The sequence below is a fragment of the Liolophura sinensis genome, chromosome 10, assembly GCF_032854445.1.
Source record: "Liolophura sinensis isolate JHLJ2023 chromosome 10, CUHK_Ljap_v2, whole genome shotgun sequence".
Lineage (NCBI taxonomy): Eukaryota > Metazoa > Mollusca > Polyplacophora > Chitonida > Chitonidae > Liolophura > Liolophura sinensis.
In genome coordinates this window covers 5,661,392-5,682,894 of record NC_088304.1, presented here as the reverse complement: position 1 = coordinate 5,682,894, position 21,503 = coordinate 5,661,392, and the positions used below count along the sequence as shown (strand labels likewise).

At 38.2% G+C, this 21,503-nt stretch overlaps 1 protein-coding gene across 1 annotated transcript; it reads right to left on the bottom strand.

The window, feature by feature from the left end:
• Window positions 1-6,216: 6,216 nt before the first annotated feature.
• Window positions 6,217-18,723, bottom strand: LOC135476633 (thioredoxin-related transmembrane protein 2-A-like). Its single transcript, XM_064756722.1, has 8 exons — window positions 18,579-18,723; window positions 15,277-15,337; window positions 14,391-14,504; window positions 13,869-13,945; window positions 10,815-10,921; window positions 9,564-9,629; window positions 8,785-8,914; window positions 6,217-7,887 (listed from the first exon to the last, which is right to left on the bottom strand). Exons 1-8 carry the CDS (start codon window positions 18,717-18,719, stop codon window positions 7,762-7,764), a joined length of 822 nt encoding a protein of 273 aa, XP_064612792.1. The 5' UTR covers window positions 18,720-18,723; the 3' UTR covers window positions 6,217-7,761.
• Window positions 18,724-21,503: the final 2,780 nt, after the last annotated feature.

Genomic DNA, 21,503 nt, shown 5'->3' with positions numbered 1-21,503 from the left:
ATGGACTACACGAAACAACTTCTCACGTGACGTGAAACCTGAAGCAGTTAGTTCGAAGAGCAGATCCGAGATACATTTGCTACAAAAATTTACAAAGGAAAAATTTGAGAAAGAGCAGGCAACCGAGGCAATCTTTCATCAACTCTTGTCTGAAATCATTTTTTCTTGAAGATCACTGACGGCTATGTAGGGCTACTAATACGCGTGTGAGTAACGATAAGTTTTCTTCATAAAGACGCCTATACTGACACACTTTAGTTACCTTTAGCACGTGGTAATTTTCGATCATTTGTCAGATTAAAGGTCTCCGTGTATCTTTATACTTGTATCTTCATTGCAGTCTGTCGTAAAATTTCTGTCCACAACTCCTGCTGCGATCATCGGCCCGTAAGTTAGCTCACAAATGTCTCTGAAAGTAAATATCAAACCATTCATATACCGGTAACCTAACTGATTTACAATGAGGCAGCCCCATAAAATAGGGCAATCAGACGTATATAGTGGTATATAATGCTAGTAATAGTACAGAGGTAACTGTAAGATAACCAAAGTATTAATCCATCGTTTTCAACGAATTAAATCATACTTTTCTAAATTAATGATTTACAGTGACCATCAGACGAGATCAGTTCAATTAAATTAAACGTTGAGGTCTGTTTTCAGCAATTTCTGATATTTACCTGCCTCAGCGTTTAATCGTTGAATTCTAAAAGGCCTACTTCGTTCCACAAAGTGCCTTTTGGAATGGACCTACCGGGTTTTTGAATTCCACGATTAAACGTTGAGGCACGTAAATTTCAGAAATTGGTGAATATGTCCGTCCGTCTAAAATATCATATCGTTCACTATATCGGTCTAAAATGTTGCATTTTTCACTATATTAACAATGTATATGTTCAACTATACATTGGCTTTAAATGTAACATTACAACGGGCTAAATTCCTAAAGGACTAAAATATTCACTACATAGGTTAAAATAATAAATTGTTCACTATATATGACTAAAATACATTGCCACATTGTTTACTATATACCTCTCTACACCGTCACTTTGTTCATTATATACCATCTACATTGCCACATTGTTTACTATATACCTTTGTACACCGTCACATTGTTCAATATATACCTTCTACACCGTCACATTGTTCAATACATACCCTCTACATTGCCACATCCTTCACTATATACCATTCTACATCGTCACATTGTTCAGTACATAACCTCTGCATTGACACACTGTTTATTATATATCTTTCTACGCCGTCTCATTGTTCAGTATATACCCTCTAGATTGCCACATTGTTTAGTATGTACCCTCTACATTGCCACACAGTTTGGTATATACCTTTCTACACCGTCAAATTGTTCAGTATATAACCTCTACATTGCCACATTGTTTATTATTTACCTGTCTACACCGTCACATTGTCTACTATATACCTTTCTACACCGTCACATTGTTCAATATATACCATCTACATCGTCACATTGTTTACTATATGCCTTTCTACACCGTCACATTGCTAATTATACATATCGAAAGTGTTACATTATTCAATGTATCTGTCTGACATATTATAGTACTAGCTATCATAGTACTAAAAATTACCGCAAATATTACATCGCTCGCCGACTGGAACCAACTTCAGTTTTCTTGGTAGAACATCACTTTAATATCTAGATGAGGCTGATCAGATATCGGTGCAGTAGGCGAAGTTTTCACTGATTGATGTAGCCTACCCATTAGAACAACACTTCACTAGCTTCTGCACAGTCCTACCTGTCTATTGGGTGGTCTCTGTTCTTCTACATAGGTAGTGTAAGATAATAGATATATATACACAGTTCTTCTCTGCATTAGGACTTTCAGCCCACATCGGTCGTACCCCTCATAACAATGGTTTCTAGCTCTTGACAGTGACAAGATATATCAGCAAATCTCTTATCCTACACACTCACTTATCAGCCGTAAAATTGGATATGGTCGGCCGTTTGTTAGGGATTAATGTCTGGCGTATTTTGTCCCAGAGGAAGGGGATATCTCCGTTTGGTGTTAGAACGGTTCCCTTTATAACAACCCTATCAAATAACACTTTCAAGCACATTGTCTGTAGGGTCGGTGACCCTACTGGGTAGATGCCTGCGTAAAGGTTTATGGATATCACACCAAGGTGCTTTGAACTTCTGTTGGCGGTAAAATATTTTGTTCTCTTTTATGTTGTCAATAAATGCTCCAAAATTTATTGTATATCCAGGTAAAATACATTAGTGGGCAGAAAAGCTAACTATACAGATGTTTACCATATTCGCAAATATTTCTCCACTGATATATAAATATGTACCGGTATGTAACTATTATAGGTGCCTATATTTTCTCTTTACACTCAGTAAAATTCTTATGGTAAAGCTCTTTCCTAGACAGCTTATTTATTAGCTACTTGGCGAGCTACTTCGCCTAGATTTCGCCTAGGCTAATATATAAGAAAAAAAATGCATTTGTATCCAGGCATAAATCAAGATCGTTGTTGTATAAGTTCAAAAACGTTGAGCCTATATATGGCGTAAAATTTTAATAAATATATAACCCAGTGGGGAATACCCAAGGAACCTTTTGAGTTTTAAAGCTAAAGCCCACATTTTTCGCCAGGCATAAAACGGTTTAAGAGAAAAATCTTGAATCTCGCCTTAAACATTATTCAAGTATATAAACTAGAAGGCACTCCTAGAGTGCAAACCCACAGCCAAAGGTACAAATCCTCCGCTATATACGAACAAAGGTACAACACTGTGCCATAATGACCTATCTATACAGGATAGAAGCTGCTAAAGGGACGAAAATCGACCGGAAGAGAAACAACAATTTCGCTAAATGCTCAGAAAATCTCTGACAACAAAAGATGCCTTTATATACTGTAATTCAACTAGGAGTGCCTATATTTAGCACAAAACCATCGAATATATCCATACCATGAATATTTCATATCCACATCTGTGCGGGAGTTCAAGTTCCTTACGGCACCCTTACAGTTGCAGATGAAATAGAAGTTTCCAAACCAATTTGTTTGTCCTCCACCCGTTCACACACAACGGTATACATTCAACCAGTTATATTCATTCCATCTCAAAGTATCATATCAGGCAAGTACAAATTCTTTTCTTGTTTGTCCAACAGCAATGCACTCAAAGGGTTTTCCCGTGTGCACTGTTAGAGTTTTCACCAAAGTATAGATGTTGTAGATATACAACTGGCATACTTGTGACGTTTTCTGTGGCTTAAGCCTCAGGCTACACTAACGTACTCGTCAGTGATTAAATGTGTTCAGATTGGCGCATTCAATTGAAAACCTTGAAAATCTGATGGACCAAAACCAAAAACTACTGCCCCATGACTCACATTTCAGGACAAGCAGCCATGAAGCTGTGTAGCCATCTTGTGATTCCACAAGCCACGTGAACTCTATATTCATTGTTATATAATTCCGATCATCATGTGTTCCGTTGTAGATTCACATTACATTTCCGTTTCTCAATAATAAACGGTGTGTTTGGTTCTGCGCCGTCAACTGGCAACTGCGCTGTCATGAAGCAACCAATACCAGATCCTAGTTGGTTTACGCGTGAGCTCAGAATCCCCGTTTTTGCGACAAATCCGTCATGGCCGACATTTTTCCCCCAGCGTATGAGGTAAAGCAATATACAAGATATCCTCCACTTTGCTTTTTTAGATGTCCATGTTCTAAAATTCACTTGGTATAACCGTGTAACAATGAACAGGAGAAATTCCCGATTTACCTGTATACCTTCTACGCCCAGCTATCTTGCGTAGTCTACATATCAGCTGAGACTAATGTAACAGTTATATTTACCTAGATACCAGTAGCAAAACTCTCTCAACTTAGGCCTCTCTGGTTGAAGGTGGTAACGAAATAAAAACATGTAGGCTCCACTTAAGCCCTCTGCTGTACGGGCGAATATTCCAAATAGGACTCCCGCGGCGTTCAGGGACATCGACATCGTTGTATAATCGTGTTTTTGTCGGAATTCTAACAAATGTAATTACAAATAACAATTAGTTTCAGCACAACAGTCTTTCGGGTAGATCTTCTTGCAAAGAACACACCAGTCACGACAAATTTTATTTGTATGGATTCGACCAAACACAAAATCCACAGGATTCCAAATCAATTTCGGTGCATGTATTCTCGGCTTATCAGTTTTCGTGCCGGGTTCGCGGGTTATTACTAAAAGTACCGCTATTGTGCTGGCTCACCATTAACACTTGACAAAACACAATACCGCAAGAGTTACGGGTGATGGAACTCAATTATCTGCTCCACTAATATTTCATAAAAGGATAGAAATCAACAGTGACAAAACAGAGCGCTTGATTGGGTACTTTGTGAAATTTAGTATACGTATATACTTGAATACATGAGTATTAACTACAGCCTTTCGGGTATGAAACATTGGGCATAGCACAATGACCCAGTAGCCTCTCCCCAATGCGATCGTTGTGAGTTTAAGCCCACTTTTAGCTGATTTCCTCTCTGTAAATGTGAAGATCTGTCCGCAAAATGTGGATGGTCGTGGGAACATCCTGTAACAGTCTGTGGATGGTTGTGGGAAGATCTCCCAGCAACTTGTGGATGGTCGTGGGAGGATGTGTTGGCAACATGTGGATAGTCGTGGGAGGATGTGTTGGCAACATGTGGATAGTCGAGTGAAGATTACCGGCAAGTTGTGGATGGCCGTGGGAAGATTTGCAACAACTTGTGGATGGTCGTGGGGGGGGGGGAGCTTGCAGGAACATGTGAATGGTCGTGGGAAGATGGTCCAGAACCTTTTAGATGGTCGTGGGGTAAATCTTCCAGCAACCAGTAGATGGTCGTGGAAAGTTCTGCCTGCAACATGCAGATGGTCGTGGGTTTCCCTGAGCTCTGTTATTATACAATGCTGACCGCCTTTGTATAAGTGAAATATTCTTGAGTGCGGCGCAAAACACCAATCAAATAAATAAAAAGTATGAGCAAGTATGCAGGCTTGCATTGATCTTAAAGAGCCAAACTGGGCAACGTTGGTGCATGGAGAAAGCTATAAATTGAGTCTGCATGATTCTGTCTTAAATATTTACTATAATCCACTTCATGTCTGACGAATTTATGTTACTAAATTCTTTGTGGAGATTACATAAGCATGGTCGGTTTTTCGTGCTAGTCGTGTTCTCGAGTTTTGTAATTAATGATCATATTTTTCATGCTTGCAGGCCGTATTTTCCAAAAGAGTCTCTTAAAAATTTGAGGTACTGTGGTAACATTTGGGAAAAAAGAACCCAAAAAGAACCAAATTCACAGTACCCATGTATTTTGTAAAATAGCCTTTTGCTATTTGGAAAAGAAAGTCTAGTTCATCAAATTTACTTTCTTCAGAAACATAGGATAGCATGATTACATGCTATCTTCTCAAACAACAGGGATTCTGTGCTCTAGTTGTTAGCGTGCTAGCGCACTATAATGACCCAATAGCCTCTCGCCAAAGCCATCGCTGAGTTCGAGTCCAGCTCATGCTGTATCTCAACCTTCTCCCAACCCAGAGCGGGCGAAAATGTCATCTTTCATCAACAAAACTTGAATTAGTTAAGGAAGTATTCCTAAAGGTATATACTTTGTTCCTGAGTTGATTACACCTTCAAAAAGAGCAGTTACTGTATGACTGTTAGAAATATAGGAGTTAGCACACTGAACATTAGGTACGTTTATTAAAGCGATCATAAACCACATAAAGCTACCCATCTGCGAGAGCTATCATATTGAAACATGAACTAAAGACACGTAACCTATGAAATACAACCCCTTGTCAATTAACCTCAGGTTCTTTATAACTATCCGCGTAAAGGCTTTAACAACAGAAATTACACACCCTATCAGCACCATAGGTTAAGTAAAATTAGGTAAAACGCTGTGTTGTCGTCACATGTAATATAGAGCATCATTAAAACAATGCCAGATGTGACTAATCAACAGCTTCGATTATTGGGTACGGTAAAACACTAAAAATTCAAAACCAATCAAATCAAATCCATATTACATGCAAACTTTGAGAAATCACAAGACTGATGGCTGATGGTAGTATTTGTCAACGATAATGAAGATCATGGATAAAATAAGTATGTAGGTGAGAAAAGACAAAAACAGTACACAACACTTTGTAAACGCGGTAAAACTTTTATATACATACTGCTGACAATTTTTACAAATGTAAATGTGTATGAAGGACAGTAAAAATGACAGTTAATGAAAAATGACCAGCTAATTCCAGTGAAAATTCTTACACGCATAAAACATGTATAAAATGTAAACTATTTTTGCCACCGTTGTTTTAAACAACAACAACACCGTGTTAAGACATACACGTAGGTAAACTGGTATAACTGTACCAAGTACAAATGGGAGTCGACTTTATCAAATCCATCTAAACTAATTCTTTATACGCTAACTGGTAATGATTCCTCGTGGCATTCTAGTTCAGGCAACTCCATTTACAAAAGCAGTTATGAGTTTTGAGAAAGTCTTTCCCGCCACAGAAAACTTTGTTGAAATCACTGCAGTAAGTTTGCACAGCCAACACAAGTCACCAGACTTGAAAGAGACATAATCTTGGAACTTCACTGGGATTTCATTATTGAATCATTTCTTGAATTCAAGCATACATGATGCAATTATAACTCTTGGCATGGTGTAGCTTCAAACTCCAGTCTTTCATTACAATAATTTTATCCCTCCCCCCCACTCCACCATCTCCAAAATGAACTTAACATAACACTCTTGATAATTTTTTTTTAGAGTATTCCTACATGTGCATCCTCAATTCTTGGATAAAATGTTTCCAGCTATATGATCAAAATTCTTATTTCCTTAAATCCAAAACATGCAAATATGCAAACAGCCTAGTGTAAAGGTAAAAATCCCTGTGACATGACCAGGATGCCAAACACAATAAATTTGGTTGATAAAGCCTAACTCAGAATTCCAACGTTTTATTGTATTTAATTATGTTTTTAAAAATTTAAACAACTAAATGAAAGTATTTTTAATTCAAGTTTTCAGTGGTGTGTGTGTGATGATAAATGACGACTGCTACTGGATGGCCTGTTTATTTAACAACAATTAGGCACCCTGCAATATGCTAGCCCGTTCAGTGGATACAGTGCCTTGAACCGATGAGAGAGGGTCTGCTCTATCTGACGCAGAACTGTAAGGGCAAACTAACCATGTCAATCAACACACCATACCAGCCTACAAGAAATCTCCAGGTTAACACTCACATCTTGCCAGATAACCTGGGCAGGCAAGCCAACACGTCTGAATGGGACAGGCATTTTGTTGGCCATAGATGTTATCATCTAGAAAATCAGGAAATTGACAAATGAATGGCCAAGTCTTCACATTATCATTTGACCATCAGGAAGCACGATTTGGTGAACAACACAGCAGACCAGGGCCCAGTTGCACAAAGCTGCATGCAACCTTTTTAATACCGTACATTTGTCGTACGGTATTTTGTACATCACCATTACCGTATCACTGTCCTATATGTGTGATTATCATACACATTTCTGAAACTGGGCCCTGGTGTTGTCTCACAAACACCCTGTAACACTGCTCTGAGTTGTGAAGGAGAGTGAAATGTTCCTGCTGTGGAATCATAGCATAAAAAATGCCTGCCTGTATTTATACACTGATTAGCTAAAGTCTGATTGTTTATTTCTCTTTCTTGTCGTCTGTGTTCTCCGTTAACTCTTCCTTGTTCCTCTTCTTCCTCTTGGACAGATGAGCTTTGCACTGATTGTAGATTTCATTCAAGGCTAAATCACGTATAACATTATCCTGTAACAGAATGAATGAACACAAATATCAATGACAACTGTATTAATAAGAAAGAAAGGACACTTTTGGCATTAAATACATACAAGTAAACATTAACGATAACTTCACTAAGAAGAAATAAAGGATACTTTTGACATTAAATAAAGACATGCTTATATTTATGATAACTTCACTAAGAAGAAAGAAAGGACACTTTTGGCATTAAATAAAGACATGCTCATATTTATGATAACTTCACTAAGAAGAAAGAAAGGACACTTTTGGCATTAAATAAATACAAGTAAACATTAATAGCCTCACTAAGAAGAAAGGAAGGACACTTTTGGCTATAAATAAACATACTCTTATATTAATGACAATTTCACAAAAAAGAAAGAAAGAAATACTTTTGGCATAAAATACAAAAACAATTTGATTTCTTTACTTTCACACTTACTTTCCAAGCTAATTTTACTCACATTACAATCAGCTACTACAGAGCAAAGATTCCATAACAATGCTGCCTCAATGATTTACCAGTCATTTATTTACTGGACTCATGTTTATGAATGTTACACTTATATCAGAGGGTGTTTTCAGGTTTATGGGGTTCCTGCAGTAAATCACTTTCCTTTGCTTCACCAAGTACCTGACAAACCAACTGACTTAAAGCTACAGTCCGCCACAGAGAGCTGAATTCAAAAGCCTGATGTCATTGGTCAAGGGCTTGACAGTTTCTGTGATCAAGCACTTTTTTTGTGTCCAGGAAATCTTTTCCTTAATGATTTAAGGAAAAGATAAGTCTCCAAGAGAATGAAAAACCTGACTGCTGTGAAGCAAGAGACATAGACATGAGTAATGCATAAAACCAATAAGTGAAAGAACACGTAAGATATTACAGGTGTATATGTAACTGACCTCATTGAAGATGTACCTGACGACCCTTCCTTTGCTGTCCTTTAGTGGGTACCTCATCCATTCCTGACCATCTCTGAACAGGATCACTGTTGGGAGCTCTTTAGACCACGCAGATGCATTCACATCATATCTGTTAGATAGGAAAACAACTCCTGTCCTTTAGATATGAAAATAACACCAGTCTATTACATATGAAAATAACTCCTGTTTATTAGATATGAAAATGACTCTTGTCTGTAACATGAAAATGACTCTTGTTTATCAGATATGAAAATAATACCATTCTATTACATGTAAAAATAACTTCTGTTTAATATTAGACATGAAAATCATGTCTGCCTGGAACATATGAAAATAACTCTTCTCTACCACATACAGGAAGAACTCTTGTCAGCTACATATAAAATGTGCGCTCTTTATTCCATATGAAAATAAATCTATTCTGTAATCTATGAAAATAAGCCCTGTCTGTAATATACAGTAAGAAAGCAAGTCCTGTATATTATATATGAAAATAAGTGTCATCTGTAATATATGAAAATAAGTCCTGTCTATCACAGATGAAAATAAGTCCTTTCTATTACACATGAATATGTCCACTCTACTACATATGAAAACAAGTCCTGTCTAAAAAATCTTCAAAATAGCTTCTTTAATCATATGGTAGTGTTTAGGCTAAGTCTTTTCATTTATTGTATTATCAAGAAAAACTAAAGCATACTGCTTGTCAGCTTTTAGAAGTTGGAATGAATTTATACAAAAATGAGTAAATGTCTTACTTATTTGCAATTTTAGGATATCTGGTGACATCAATTTTCCCAAACTTCAAATTTTCAAGGGCGTATCTGTGAAAATAAAATAGTATAACAGACATCAATGAGACAACATTGAGATCATCAACTAACATCTGCTGTTACATTATTGATCATTATACAATCAGTTAATTTCCCTCGATATCTGTCGGAATGGAATTCAGATTTTTACTTTCTGTCATAATTGATTATGAAATATGGTTTTCAGGAATTTTCTAAACTGGAAATGTCAATGGGTATGTAGACAACACAGTTAAGGTAAAACTGCCTTCACCTGGTACACTAGATATCAAACTACACACCACTTCAAGGAGAAAAAAACATAAAAATGATGAAAATATCAGATGAACAGCATGAAAAATTATTAAGAAATATGGCTTTTAATATGTTTTTCTATCCTTTCTTTCAGCAGAAAGGAAATCTGAAAACAGTATTGAATGGTGGATATTTGTTGTAGATCATTTTTGCAATATAATGTTCCAAATAACGATGTGATGCATGTCTAATAAATTTATTTCAGTGCAAATTTGTTGTTTATAACCAAACTCATGCACTTAACCTTAATAATGATAATATTTGTGAATATATTAAAGATATAACTGTAATAAAAATCCAAATGAACACATTTGTGAGCCTAGAAGATCAAATTCTGGCACAAATACATTTCTTAAACATCCATTACATCATTATTATGGAACTGAGACAACATATACCAAGAAGTGGTCTCAAATATCCACCACACAAAAATCATTTTCAAATGTCCTTTTTTCACGGAAGACAAATCAAAAAAATTATTTAAAACCATATTTATAACTAACTTTTCAAACTCTTTCATCTGAACTCATATAATTTTTATGAGTAATCCCCCCTCATTTATGAATCGTCATATTTCAACTTTTTATACACTTACTTATGTGATTTATGTTTAGACATGAACAAATAATGCATTAATTTATACCACTGTGTATTCAGCATACATCACAAGAAACAAGGGAAGATTCATACTGATTTAAGTAAAACAGGCACTTTGAGGCAGCTGGACACTGACAGTGTGACTATCCAACAAAGACATTTGTAGAATTTCTCTCAGACTGCCATGTATCAAGACCTTTTTATAAAGTGTAAACCCATGGCTGTTGATCAAAAGGCTGTGACAGAGTAAAGTTGTAAAGTTATGTAAATGTACACGTAGATGTTCTGTATTAACAAAGACCTTACTTGCTGGAGATGTTGGCAAAGGGTCCAGCAAAATTAACACAGGCAGGTGACCAGGCAGCGAAAAATGTGACAACCCACGTCACACGTTTGTCCCTCTCCAATTCTTCCTGCAACAGAACAAAACCAATTTTACAGTTACACCTTTAGAAACTGGTCGTTATCATCAATTTTACATTTTTTTTTTTTTTTGCTTTGGTTTATTCATTTATCATTTGCATAATACCACAGTCAAGAATTTCAAATTATATGAAACGGAAAGGATTATGGATGACTGAAGGAAACTGGAGTGCATGCAAAAACCTTCAACCTTTGGCAAGTTACTGACTAACTTTCCTACATATCACTTTGTGGCATACAGATATGTACAACACACTGGTGGACGGCGTCGTATTCAGCAAATGTTGGACTGTGCAAACAGTCACTTGAGCGCTGTCTGCCACTTTTTGTCACCAAGATCTCACCAGCAGCAGGTGAATGGCAACCGTCACCTGCCCGCATCCTTATCGTACCCGGGCATACACTACACAGTTCATATCCTAACCATACACCAAAATCTCACCAGCAGCAAGAGAGTGGCAGCTGTCACCTGCCCGCATCCTTATCATACCCGGGCATACACTACACACTTCACATCCTAACCATACACCAAAATCTCTTCAGCAGCAAGAGAATGGCAGCTGTCACCTGCCCGCATCCTTATCATACCCGGGCATACACTACACACTTCACATCCTAACCATACACCAAAATCTCTTCAGCAGCGAGAGAGTGGCAACTGTCACCTGCCCGCATCCTTATCATACCCGGGCATACAATACACAGTTCACATCCTAACCATACACCAAAATCTCTTCAGCAGAAAGAGAGTGGCAACTGTCACCTGCCCGCATCCTTATCATACCCGGGCATACACTACACACTTCACATCCTAACCATACACCAAAATCTCACCAGCAGCAAGAGAGTGGCAACTGTCACCTGCCCGCATCCTTATCATACCCGGGCATACACTACACAGTTCACAATCTAACCATACACCAAAATCTCTTCAGCAGCAAGAGAGTGGCAACTCTCACCTGCCCGCATCCTTATCATACCCGGGCATACACTACACAGTTCACATCGTAACCATACACCAAAATCTCTTCAGCAGCAAGAGAGTGGCAACTGTCACCTGCCCGCATCCTTATCATACCCGGGCATACACTACACACTTCACATCTTAACTATACACCAAAATCTCTTCAGCAGCAAGAGAGAGGCAACTGTCACCTGCCCGCATCCTTATCATCCCCGGGCATACACTACACACTTCACATCCTAACCATACACCAAGATCTCTTCAGCAGAAAGAGAGTGGCAACTGTCACCTGCCCGCATCCTTATCATACCCGGGCATACACTACACAGTGCACATCCTAACCATACACCAAGATCTCTTCAGCAGCAAGAGAGTGGCAACTGTCACCTGCCCGCATCCTTATCATACCCGGGCATACACTACACACTTCACATCCTAACCACACACCAAGATCTCACCAGCAGCAAGAGAGTGGCAACTGTCACCTGCAACTATCAGGTTTATGGGTAGAGGAAAACGACTGCCACAAAAAAAATACCCTTTTTGCAGAAAACCTGACCATCGTCCTAACTTAAAAATGCGTCCAAGAAAACAGTGGGCGTTAGAATCAAGGCAGTGACCACATTTGTCAAGTACAGAACAGATGCAGATTCTGTAGGACAATACATCATTTGACTGAGTACGTGTTGCTCACATCAATAACTCAAAGGTCATCGTTCCTCAACATAACTGTTCAATAGAGAACCTTTCCTACCAAGAATAATTTGGACCAAAGCTATGTAGTCTATTGACCATCGGTATGTCTATCTAGTTTATGGGAATACTGGCTATATATCTGAATTCCTCAACCTTCTCGCACATGAAAGATAAACTTTCAGTGCAATTTATGCACACTTTTAATTTGAGTGAGTGAGTGAGTGCTTGGGGTTTAACGTCGTACTCAACAATTTTTCAGTCATATGACGACGAAGGAATCATTAGGGTGCATTCATGTGTAATGTGCCTCCTTGTTGCAGGACGGATTTCCACCGCTCTTTTATTTAGTGCTGCATCACTGAGACGACTTACCGAAGGCAAGTAAGCCGTCCCGCCCGAGCCATTATACTGATACGGGTCAACCAGTCGTTGCACTATCCCCTTCATGCTGAACGCCAAGTGAGGAAGTTACAACTTCCTCTTTTAAAGTCTTAGGTGTGACTCGACCAAGGATTGATCCTGGATCTACCGGTCCCGAAGCGGACGCTCTACCAACTGTGCTATCCGGGCCGGTCACTTTTAATTTGATTTTGGAGACAAAACTACATTGGTTAGATTGGCCAGTTACAGGGCTTCACAAAAAGGATAATTTTATCAATCAATACAGAACAATGCCTTCAGAATATGCATGAATAGACACCTTGCAAACATGCGAAAAGGTTGAAGAATTACAGTAGTTCAAGGAAAGATAGTCAGTCCAGCTTTGACCCGAGTTGAGGGTTGAGTTTTATGTAAGCAAAGGTATCCCACTATTCTTTTACCTGTGCCATCATGGTGTTATATTTATCTGACTGGGATTTTACACTGTACGTAAGAATATTTCACTTATACAATGGCAGCCGGCATTATGGTTGGAGGAAACCGGGCAGAAGCCCACAGCCATCCAAAGGTCACTGCTAGACCTTCCCAAGCACGGCCTGAGACAAACAACAGGCAATCTGGTGTCACACTAGTGACATATAGAGGTATGGATAAATTCCACTGCTGCCAGGCCTTCCCACGTACGGCCGGAGAGAAAGCCAGCCGAGCTGGACTTGAACTCACAGTGACCGCATTGGTGAGACTGCTGCGTTATCATGCTGAGCTAGTGCGCTAACCAGCTGAGCCATGGAGGCTCCTATTACTGGAAGAAGACTATGAAATTTGAAATGAAATTTGTGCTACAAGCTCATCTGACCTTACCGTTAACAAATCTAACAGACAAGCAAAAAGCCTACCTCAAAATGACTATCTCTGAAATATATGATGTCTTCTGGACCTGTGTACATGGGCGCTGGGACAAACACTATCTGAACTGTGGAAGGGAACCATATTTATGTTTTATAAATTATGCACAAGTGAATTGAATAATGTCAAATTAGTATTTGTTTAACAGTAATTTTTCCACATGACAAATTAAGTTTTATCAACCAGAAATTATGTTGTGAATACCATCATAAAACTTCCTCCAAACAGGATGATATCCTACTGGAAAATAATTTTCAGCACCTGTAATAACCTGTATTTGTCTATAAAAATGTGTGTGAAATTTTATTGTAATTCAGTTGTATATACATGTATTTATAATCATATCACACAGAATAGCACACTGTTGGCCTCATTGAAACAGATGCACTCTAAACAGCTGAAGGAACAAATACGAGTAAATTTTTTAAGTGTCTATAATCATATCATTTGTGGTATCAGCTAATGGGAATTTCTCTTTATAAAAAGCTACCTAAAATCAAAGACAAACTTACGGAGACAGAGTACAGCATAGACGATGGCATATACAGGGTTCTGTTTGTAAAACAGGATGAGATTCAAGACCTTGGCAAACATACACACAATTCCCACGTACTCCACATAGGCAGCTGAAACAAGGGGCACACATAAAGTCATAACTGTCTGAACAAGCAAACATGCTGGGTCATTCACTGAACACATGTAAGAAAAATACACCATATTCACAATAGCTGGATCATCCTATTCAAGGGAATCTGAATTTTTGAGAATCACTTACATAAATTAATCACTCCACATGTTAGATTGATTGATGTTATTGACCTTATTCACATGATCAGTGTAACGGATGCAGTGTCAGAAATAAACCACATTCTCTTTGGCAAGTCACTGACTGACCTTTTGTCCCACGTTTATAATTTATACATACACAACAAAAAATGCACTCCAGTCTTGAGATGAGAATTTGAAATTTCAAAGAATGAAAAAAACAACTGTTTAATGTTTTACTCTGAAGGATGACTCTAGTTAAAAGTGTCCAAAATTTTTTATTTCAATTCAATACTTTTTTGTAATTTTTCCTCACCCAACAAAACTGCAGTTTTGCTTCACACACTATATCTCTGCAGGGAATTGTCTAAACTAAAAGTAAGGTCATGCTGTTTACACGTAACCACATTTATTGGCTGGAATGATGCCATTGCGTTTTAATTTTTCACATTTAATTCACTCTAAACAATGTCTTAGTCAGGAAAAACACATAAAAAAGTACAATAAATATAATACTATACTCTCTTTGTTTTATTGGAAAATGCTTTCATGGTGCACTGTCATTTCCTACATAAATTCATAAAATGAACAAAAGAGTGCCACTCCTCCCTAACTGCCATTCCTGACACTTACTTTGCTTTCTGTTTTTCATCACAATTATACAGCCCAGAAATGTCACATACTCCCATTCTTTCTGAAAATGAATAGTTATAACAAAAAGAAAAATTATTTATTTATTTATTTGATTGGTGTTTTACGCCGTACTCAAGAATATTTCCCTTATACGACCGCAGCCAGCATTGTGGATGGAAACCAAGCAGAGCCCGTGGGACACCACCGACCATCCGCAGGTTGCTGACAGACCTTCCCACACAAGGCCGGAGAGGAAGCCAGCCATTATATTTGAGTCCAAGTGGTTACAAGACCACAAGACCAGAATGAAATACTCCATACCCTCCCCCCCTCCCCCCCCGGCTAACACTCCCCCCCCCCCCCCCCCCCCCCAAAATTTGGACATTGTAAAACATGACAAATGTTGTCAATTTTTTATCCTGGTATTCAGTTTTATAAAGGGGTGGGGATAAAACTTCACTAAACGAGTAAACCAAAAGCCTTTTGATGGTAGCCTACGATATTTACTTTTAGCTCAGTCTTACTTATATGTAGAGCCCTGGGTGGCTGCCTAACTATTGTAGTCAGAACTCAAACCGTACTTATATTTGGTATGCACTGATTCCCTAAGTCATCCGAAGTGTAGACATGCCAAACCTCATACCTGGCTTGGCTGTATATAAGTAGGAAAGTTCTAGGCAACTCCAGGTAGCGCAATACTATGGTTAGCCAGTAAACAACAGTCTTGCCCTACCATGTCACTATTTCTTAACCTGGTGGAGGGTGAGATTGCACTGAAGCGCTTAGGGCACTCCATCAAACTTATGCTTCCTATGTTATTACCTAGTTAGAAAGTCACTAGTTACAAAGACATTTTTGTCCACTGGCATGTTTGGCTTCACTTTGGCGTTGGTACATTCACTGTATGAAAACGGTGAATTCTACCACCTTGAACAAATGTTTCCAATATACCGCACAACTTATTATAACGTTAAAGCCTTCATTGGGGAAAATGTCACTTTTTGTGACCAGTAAGACCTAGTTGTATAAAATAACATCACAAGTTCTGCTGAAATACACAGACAATCTGGAAAGCTGAAAATTATACAAATCCAACGAATTCAAAATCCCTGACAGTGAATCAAAAATAGGCATTTTCCTTGTGCAATAAAGACTGCCGGGCAGTCTTTGATGTCTAATGTACGATAGAGCGCCTCACAGGGCGTTTGTGAGCGGGGCTTCTGCCTCGAAAGGGATCCCATCATGCACGCTTACTTTGAGTAAAAAACCTCAACTCGAAATTCTGCGCACAACAAAGATGTAGTAAGACCATATTTGTGTACTTAAGTGGGCATTTTAATTACATCTATATTGGAAGATATAGTATGAAAAGGACAGTGATATTTATTGAGCTATTGGGAATATTTTTTCACTATTTTATGGCGTACATAGTGCGATAAAATTACGTTTTCCTGACAGCATTAGTCTCTGCCATTTACCTGGTGCTGACAGATTATGGGCTTCGGATCTCAAGTTTTTCAAAATGATGATTGAAAATGGCACATTAGAAATACATGGGCCTTTTTCAAAAATATGCAAAATTGGTCATGTCTGAGCTCCATAAACTTTATTTACGCACAACTAACCATCTATAGTTTAGAAAAATAAGATCAGGAAAACGCTTAACTGAATGTACACATGTGGCAATTTAGGGTCCCACAAGTGGTCTGTTAACAACTTTGAATTTTGTAAACACTACAATCCTATATTTCTCCAGAAGCAATGCTGGTCGACATATGATTGCATGCGCAGTCCCCACTGACTTTTAAAAATGGAGCTCACTGAAGAGGATTACCTGCTTTGAATACATGAATCTGCTGAACGTTCATTAGTTTCTTGCTAATGTTTGTCTATATAACCCGTGAACCACTGCTTACGGAGACATTTGTGAGGGCAGCATTCTATAGTGTACCATCATGGCAGGGGTTAATAAACTTTGGTGCATTGAAATGGAATATGGGCAAATCCAACTCCCACCAGGCGGGATTGTCGTCCTTGTTTAAACCTCCACACTTATAATATATATATTGGCGGCATGTTGCTTTATGATTATTTAAAAATGGCTCTATATGGTGAAATGTATTAATGACATGAAGTTGAGTTTTCTCTGCATAAGTAACTGTATCAGCCAATAGGCCTAGCTATATTTTATTCAGATTTTAAGAAGTTTCCAGGTGAAATGGTCCAAGGCCAAACTACGTACTCCAAAAAATCGTCAGGGATACAGAAAAAACAGGACAAAAACTGACATAATTTTGTTGAAAATGAAGATGAAACAGACAGAAATTAGAGCATGATTTGGATGTCATGGTGAAAGAATGCATCACATTTCAATTCACTCCATTGAAGCAAAGTGAAAAAAAAAATGTCAAAATGTTATTTGTGTCCGTAACCAGAAGGGACTAATGAATTGATGAAAAAGTTATTAAATCTAGGAAAAAGTCTTTATATTAGAAATGTTTGTAAATATTCTTAAAAACAAAAAAACACTTTTCTAGTGTTTGGAAAAAATAAGCAAAGCAGTCTATAATATTGCACTGACGTTAGGCTTGTATATATGCATACATGAAGTACCTTCATTTGCTTGGCAAGGATGTTAAAATGTATGGTAACAAATCAGAAACTGTTGTCTTTATTAGGCATACAAACCAAAAATGTGCGATCATTACGATTCAACTGTCGGTAGCATGTTTTTGCTTATAATGTTATTTACTTTAAAACATGATACTCCCAAGGAAATTGGCAAATTGGTTTGACGTCCATTCTGTTGTTCTGTATTAATTATTCACCACCTGAACAGGGGGCTCTGTTGTAAACAAGTGACGCACAACTGGGGTGCATTCTGAGTACCTTTGCCCCAGGTGTCAAAAGCTGCTATAGTCTCTAGAGCGCAAAAACCTACTACAAGGCAGCCAGACTAATGCCCAGTTAAAACAAAGCCAGGGTCCTGCTTTGCAATATCGTACACTGAACGTTTTGAAGAGTCCCAGTTATTCCTCCTTCTATATACATGTATATATCCATGTTAAAACTGACAGCAGAGGGAGGGTAACAGAACAGCTTCTTACAGGTTGACTATGGATAACACTGAGAGTCCAGTCTGACTTACACAGTGTCTATTTGCCGGCTAACCCGCGCGTCAAAAGTAAAGCCTGAATGCCCTCCTAGTTCTAGTTTTGAGTACAATTCGGTTGTATCAGATCATATTGAACTATATATACCTCCATGATCAGGCGAAGGACCACACGAACTGAGTGACTTACCACTTCTAAAGAGCAATCCTCGAAGAGATAATCACACAAAGGTTTACTTGTTTTGAGAATGAAAAACACCAAACTTAAGACCACATTCGTAATAAAATGTGCATTGAGCAGAGACTTGAGTTCCTTGGTTATTCCTCCCATCTTGTTTCAAGACTGTCGTCTGCCTGCCAGTGCCCGACTCTTTAGTCTAATGCAGTCGATAAATAGGGAAAAATAAAATAAATTTTCAAAAAGTAGTGTTTGATACTCTGTTTATTCCGTCAAAAAACTAATATAAATAAAATTTTGCATGATCGATTTAATTATTAACAAATGAATACAGAGTAAACCAAAACGAAACGTAGGAAATTTATCGCTTGTAGTTGACTTCATCAAGATGGCGACTTCCATAGTGGAGCACGTACTTGTGTGTGCGTCGTGAAAATATTTGCTTGAGTGTTTCTGAAGTTGCTGATGCTAAGGTGCTGATCAAAGTGTATCGTAGAATTTTGTACAGTAAGTTATAGTAAGAAATAAGAGTGATGTGGAGCAGTTGCTTTAGTCGATAAAGCAGAGTAACGGCGCTAGGTTGTCAAATTCAGTTAAAGCTACAACAACAACATCATGAAGTGGCAATCAAGACGCGCTTCGATGATCAGTGACTTCGACTGCTGCGCACAAAATTGGGAATTTTGATCAGATATTATGTTCGGATTCTGTTCTTTGAACGAGATCATGCAGGGAATTTGTTAGGAGATACGTTGGGGAAAATCACTTTCCAAATTTTTCTTCTACAGACAGTACTTAAATGATACATGAACGTTTGGTTTTAATTTGGTGTCCTAATATACTAAGGTACGAAAGAGCTTCTAAGCTTTTGGTGGGAGTAAAAACTACAGTTTTTAAAAAAGTTTCCAACAGTCAATTAAGTAGCCTGCTGTTGTGTCATCAACAGTGCTAGCTGTCAAAGCAATTCTGAAAATTTCCGAGCCTTGATGGAAAATACACATAAAATGGATTGGTTATCAAGAGACATTAAATGTGTCTCAAAAATGAAAAGTTTTCTTTCATTTTTTTTTCTTTGCATGATCTTCCCCTAAAAGCATAATCCTTGTTTTCTGCAAATTCCCATTCATAAATCTTAAGAGTTGTGAAGATGTGATTGCTGACCATTGTTTGTTGTTAACCCACTTCTCAGATGCAGAGTCTTCACCGAAAAGCAGAGTCTTCACCGAACTGACATCATAACCTTGGGCAGGTGTTGTACACAGCAACCCCAGCTCTATAAATCTCAAGGATCATACCCTGTCATTGATAATTTCTGTTAAAATCCTAACTTTTTCATTAGCTGGATTTTAAAAACAATTTCTGATATTTTGGGGTTACGCTCAACAAAAAGTTGTTTTAAGGATGGCTCAGTGTTTTTGAAGACACTGGGGTAAAGGCTACAGAACTGTGGAATGTTTATTTACTGTAAATCTTCAATCTTTTAAACCACTAAAACACTTGATTGGAATTTATGGATGCAGTGACTAGATTAACTCTTTTGAGAATCTTCACAGAGGTAAACCAGGGCCTTTGTTGAAGAAAAACAGTTGGCCAGCATTTTTGTCTGTTAAGTGAATTTGGAAATTTGTACAACTGATTAACGTCCATGATTATGTTATGTGTTAGAATCATCTTTGTAATACCTAGTCAGCACTAGGATTAAAGCATAATAACATGGATTAAAGGCAGCTTTTGATTTTGCTTACAGGTTGACTATGCAGTAATAAACAACTATCCTTTCCTGATAAACCAGAACCATGGAGAATCTTTATGACGTACTGCAGTGTAACAAAACTGACTCTGTGGATGTGATAAAGCAGTCCTACCAGAGACTTGTGCGGGATCTGCATCCAGACAAAGTCAATAACAGCTCAATGACAGACTCAGAAAAACTGGAAATGAAGGACAGATACCTGGCTGTAGACAGAGCCTGGAAAATCCTTAGTGATGCGCACTTGCGGCGAGAGTTTGATGTTCGCTGGCAGGAGCGTTGTTTGGCGCAGGAAGGACCGGTCCAGGAAGAAATTTGCTTGGAGGATTTTGACATCGACGAGGAGAGGAATCTGAGGACGTACGACTGTCGCTGCGGTGGTTGTTATAAACTTACAGACATGGACACTAACCTGAGAATGGACGTGGTGTGCTGTGACACATGTTCATTAACTGTCCGTGTTAACTATGACAGCGACATGAACCTTAACTTCTCCTGAACGATGCAGACTTCTCAAACAAGCCTACATGTACATGGCCAGTCATCAGGCATTGTCAAGCTGTGTGTATGGGATATGGACACTGGTATATGCACTTGCGAATTTATACTAGAGACTTTGAATAAATTAGAATACATTTCAAGGAACAAAACCACAGTGATACTGTGTGTAATCTACTGCACATACTGACTATGTTAAATGTGCTGATATAACTTATCAGGATGACTTATGTGGTAGTCAGGGCAAGGAAGACTGAAGTGCAGTTCTGTTTTCACAAGTTACAGTTGGCTGGTTAGCATCAGCAGGCAAGGGGACCTAATACTGGCCTGTGTGGCACATCGTTTGAAATGCTCAGTGACATTGCACAGCTTATCTGCGTCCAGTTCAGTGGGATGATAGTCACAATACTCGTATAATGAAAACAGTTGTTTGAAGTTCAGGGTTCCTAAAGTGGATACTGTCATAGAGTATGTACATTAATATTGCCATATTAAATTCTTCAGTTTTTCATGATATCGCCACATATGCAGCACATCAACCTTGTCATCATGTAGAAGGTGGCACAAATAGAGTGTGTATGTCATGTATGGTTTAGGTCCCAGGTTCAAATCTTGTGTCCTGTCATACAGAAAACTTACTCTCTTTTGCCGTTGATTGTCATATTCCAGTAAAGTATGGCTTGACATTG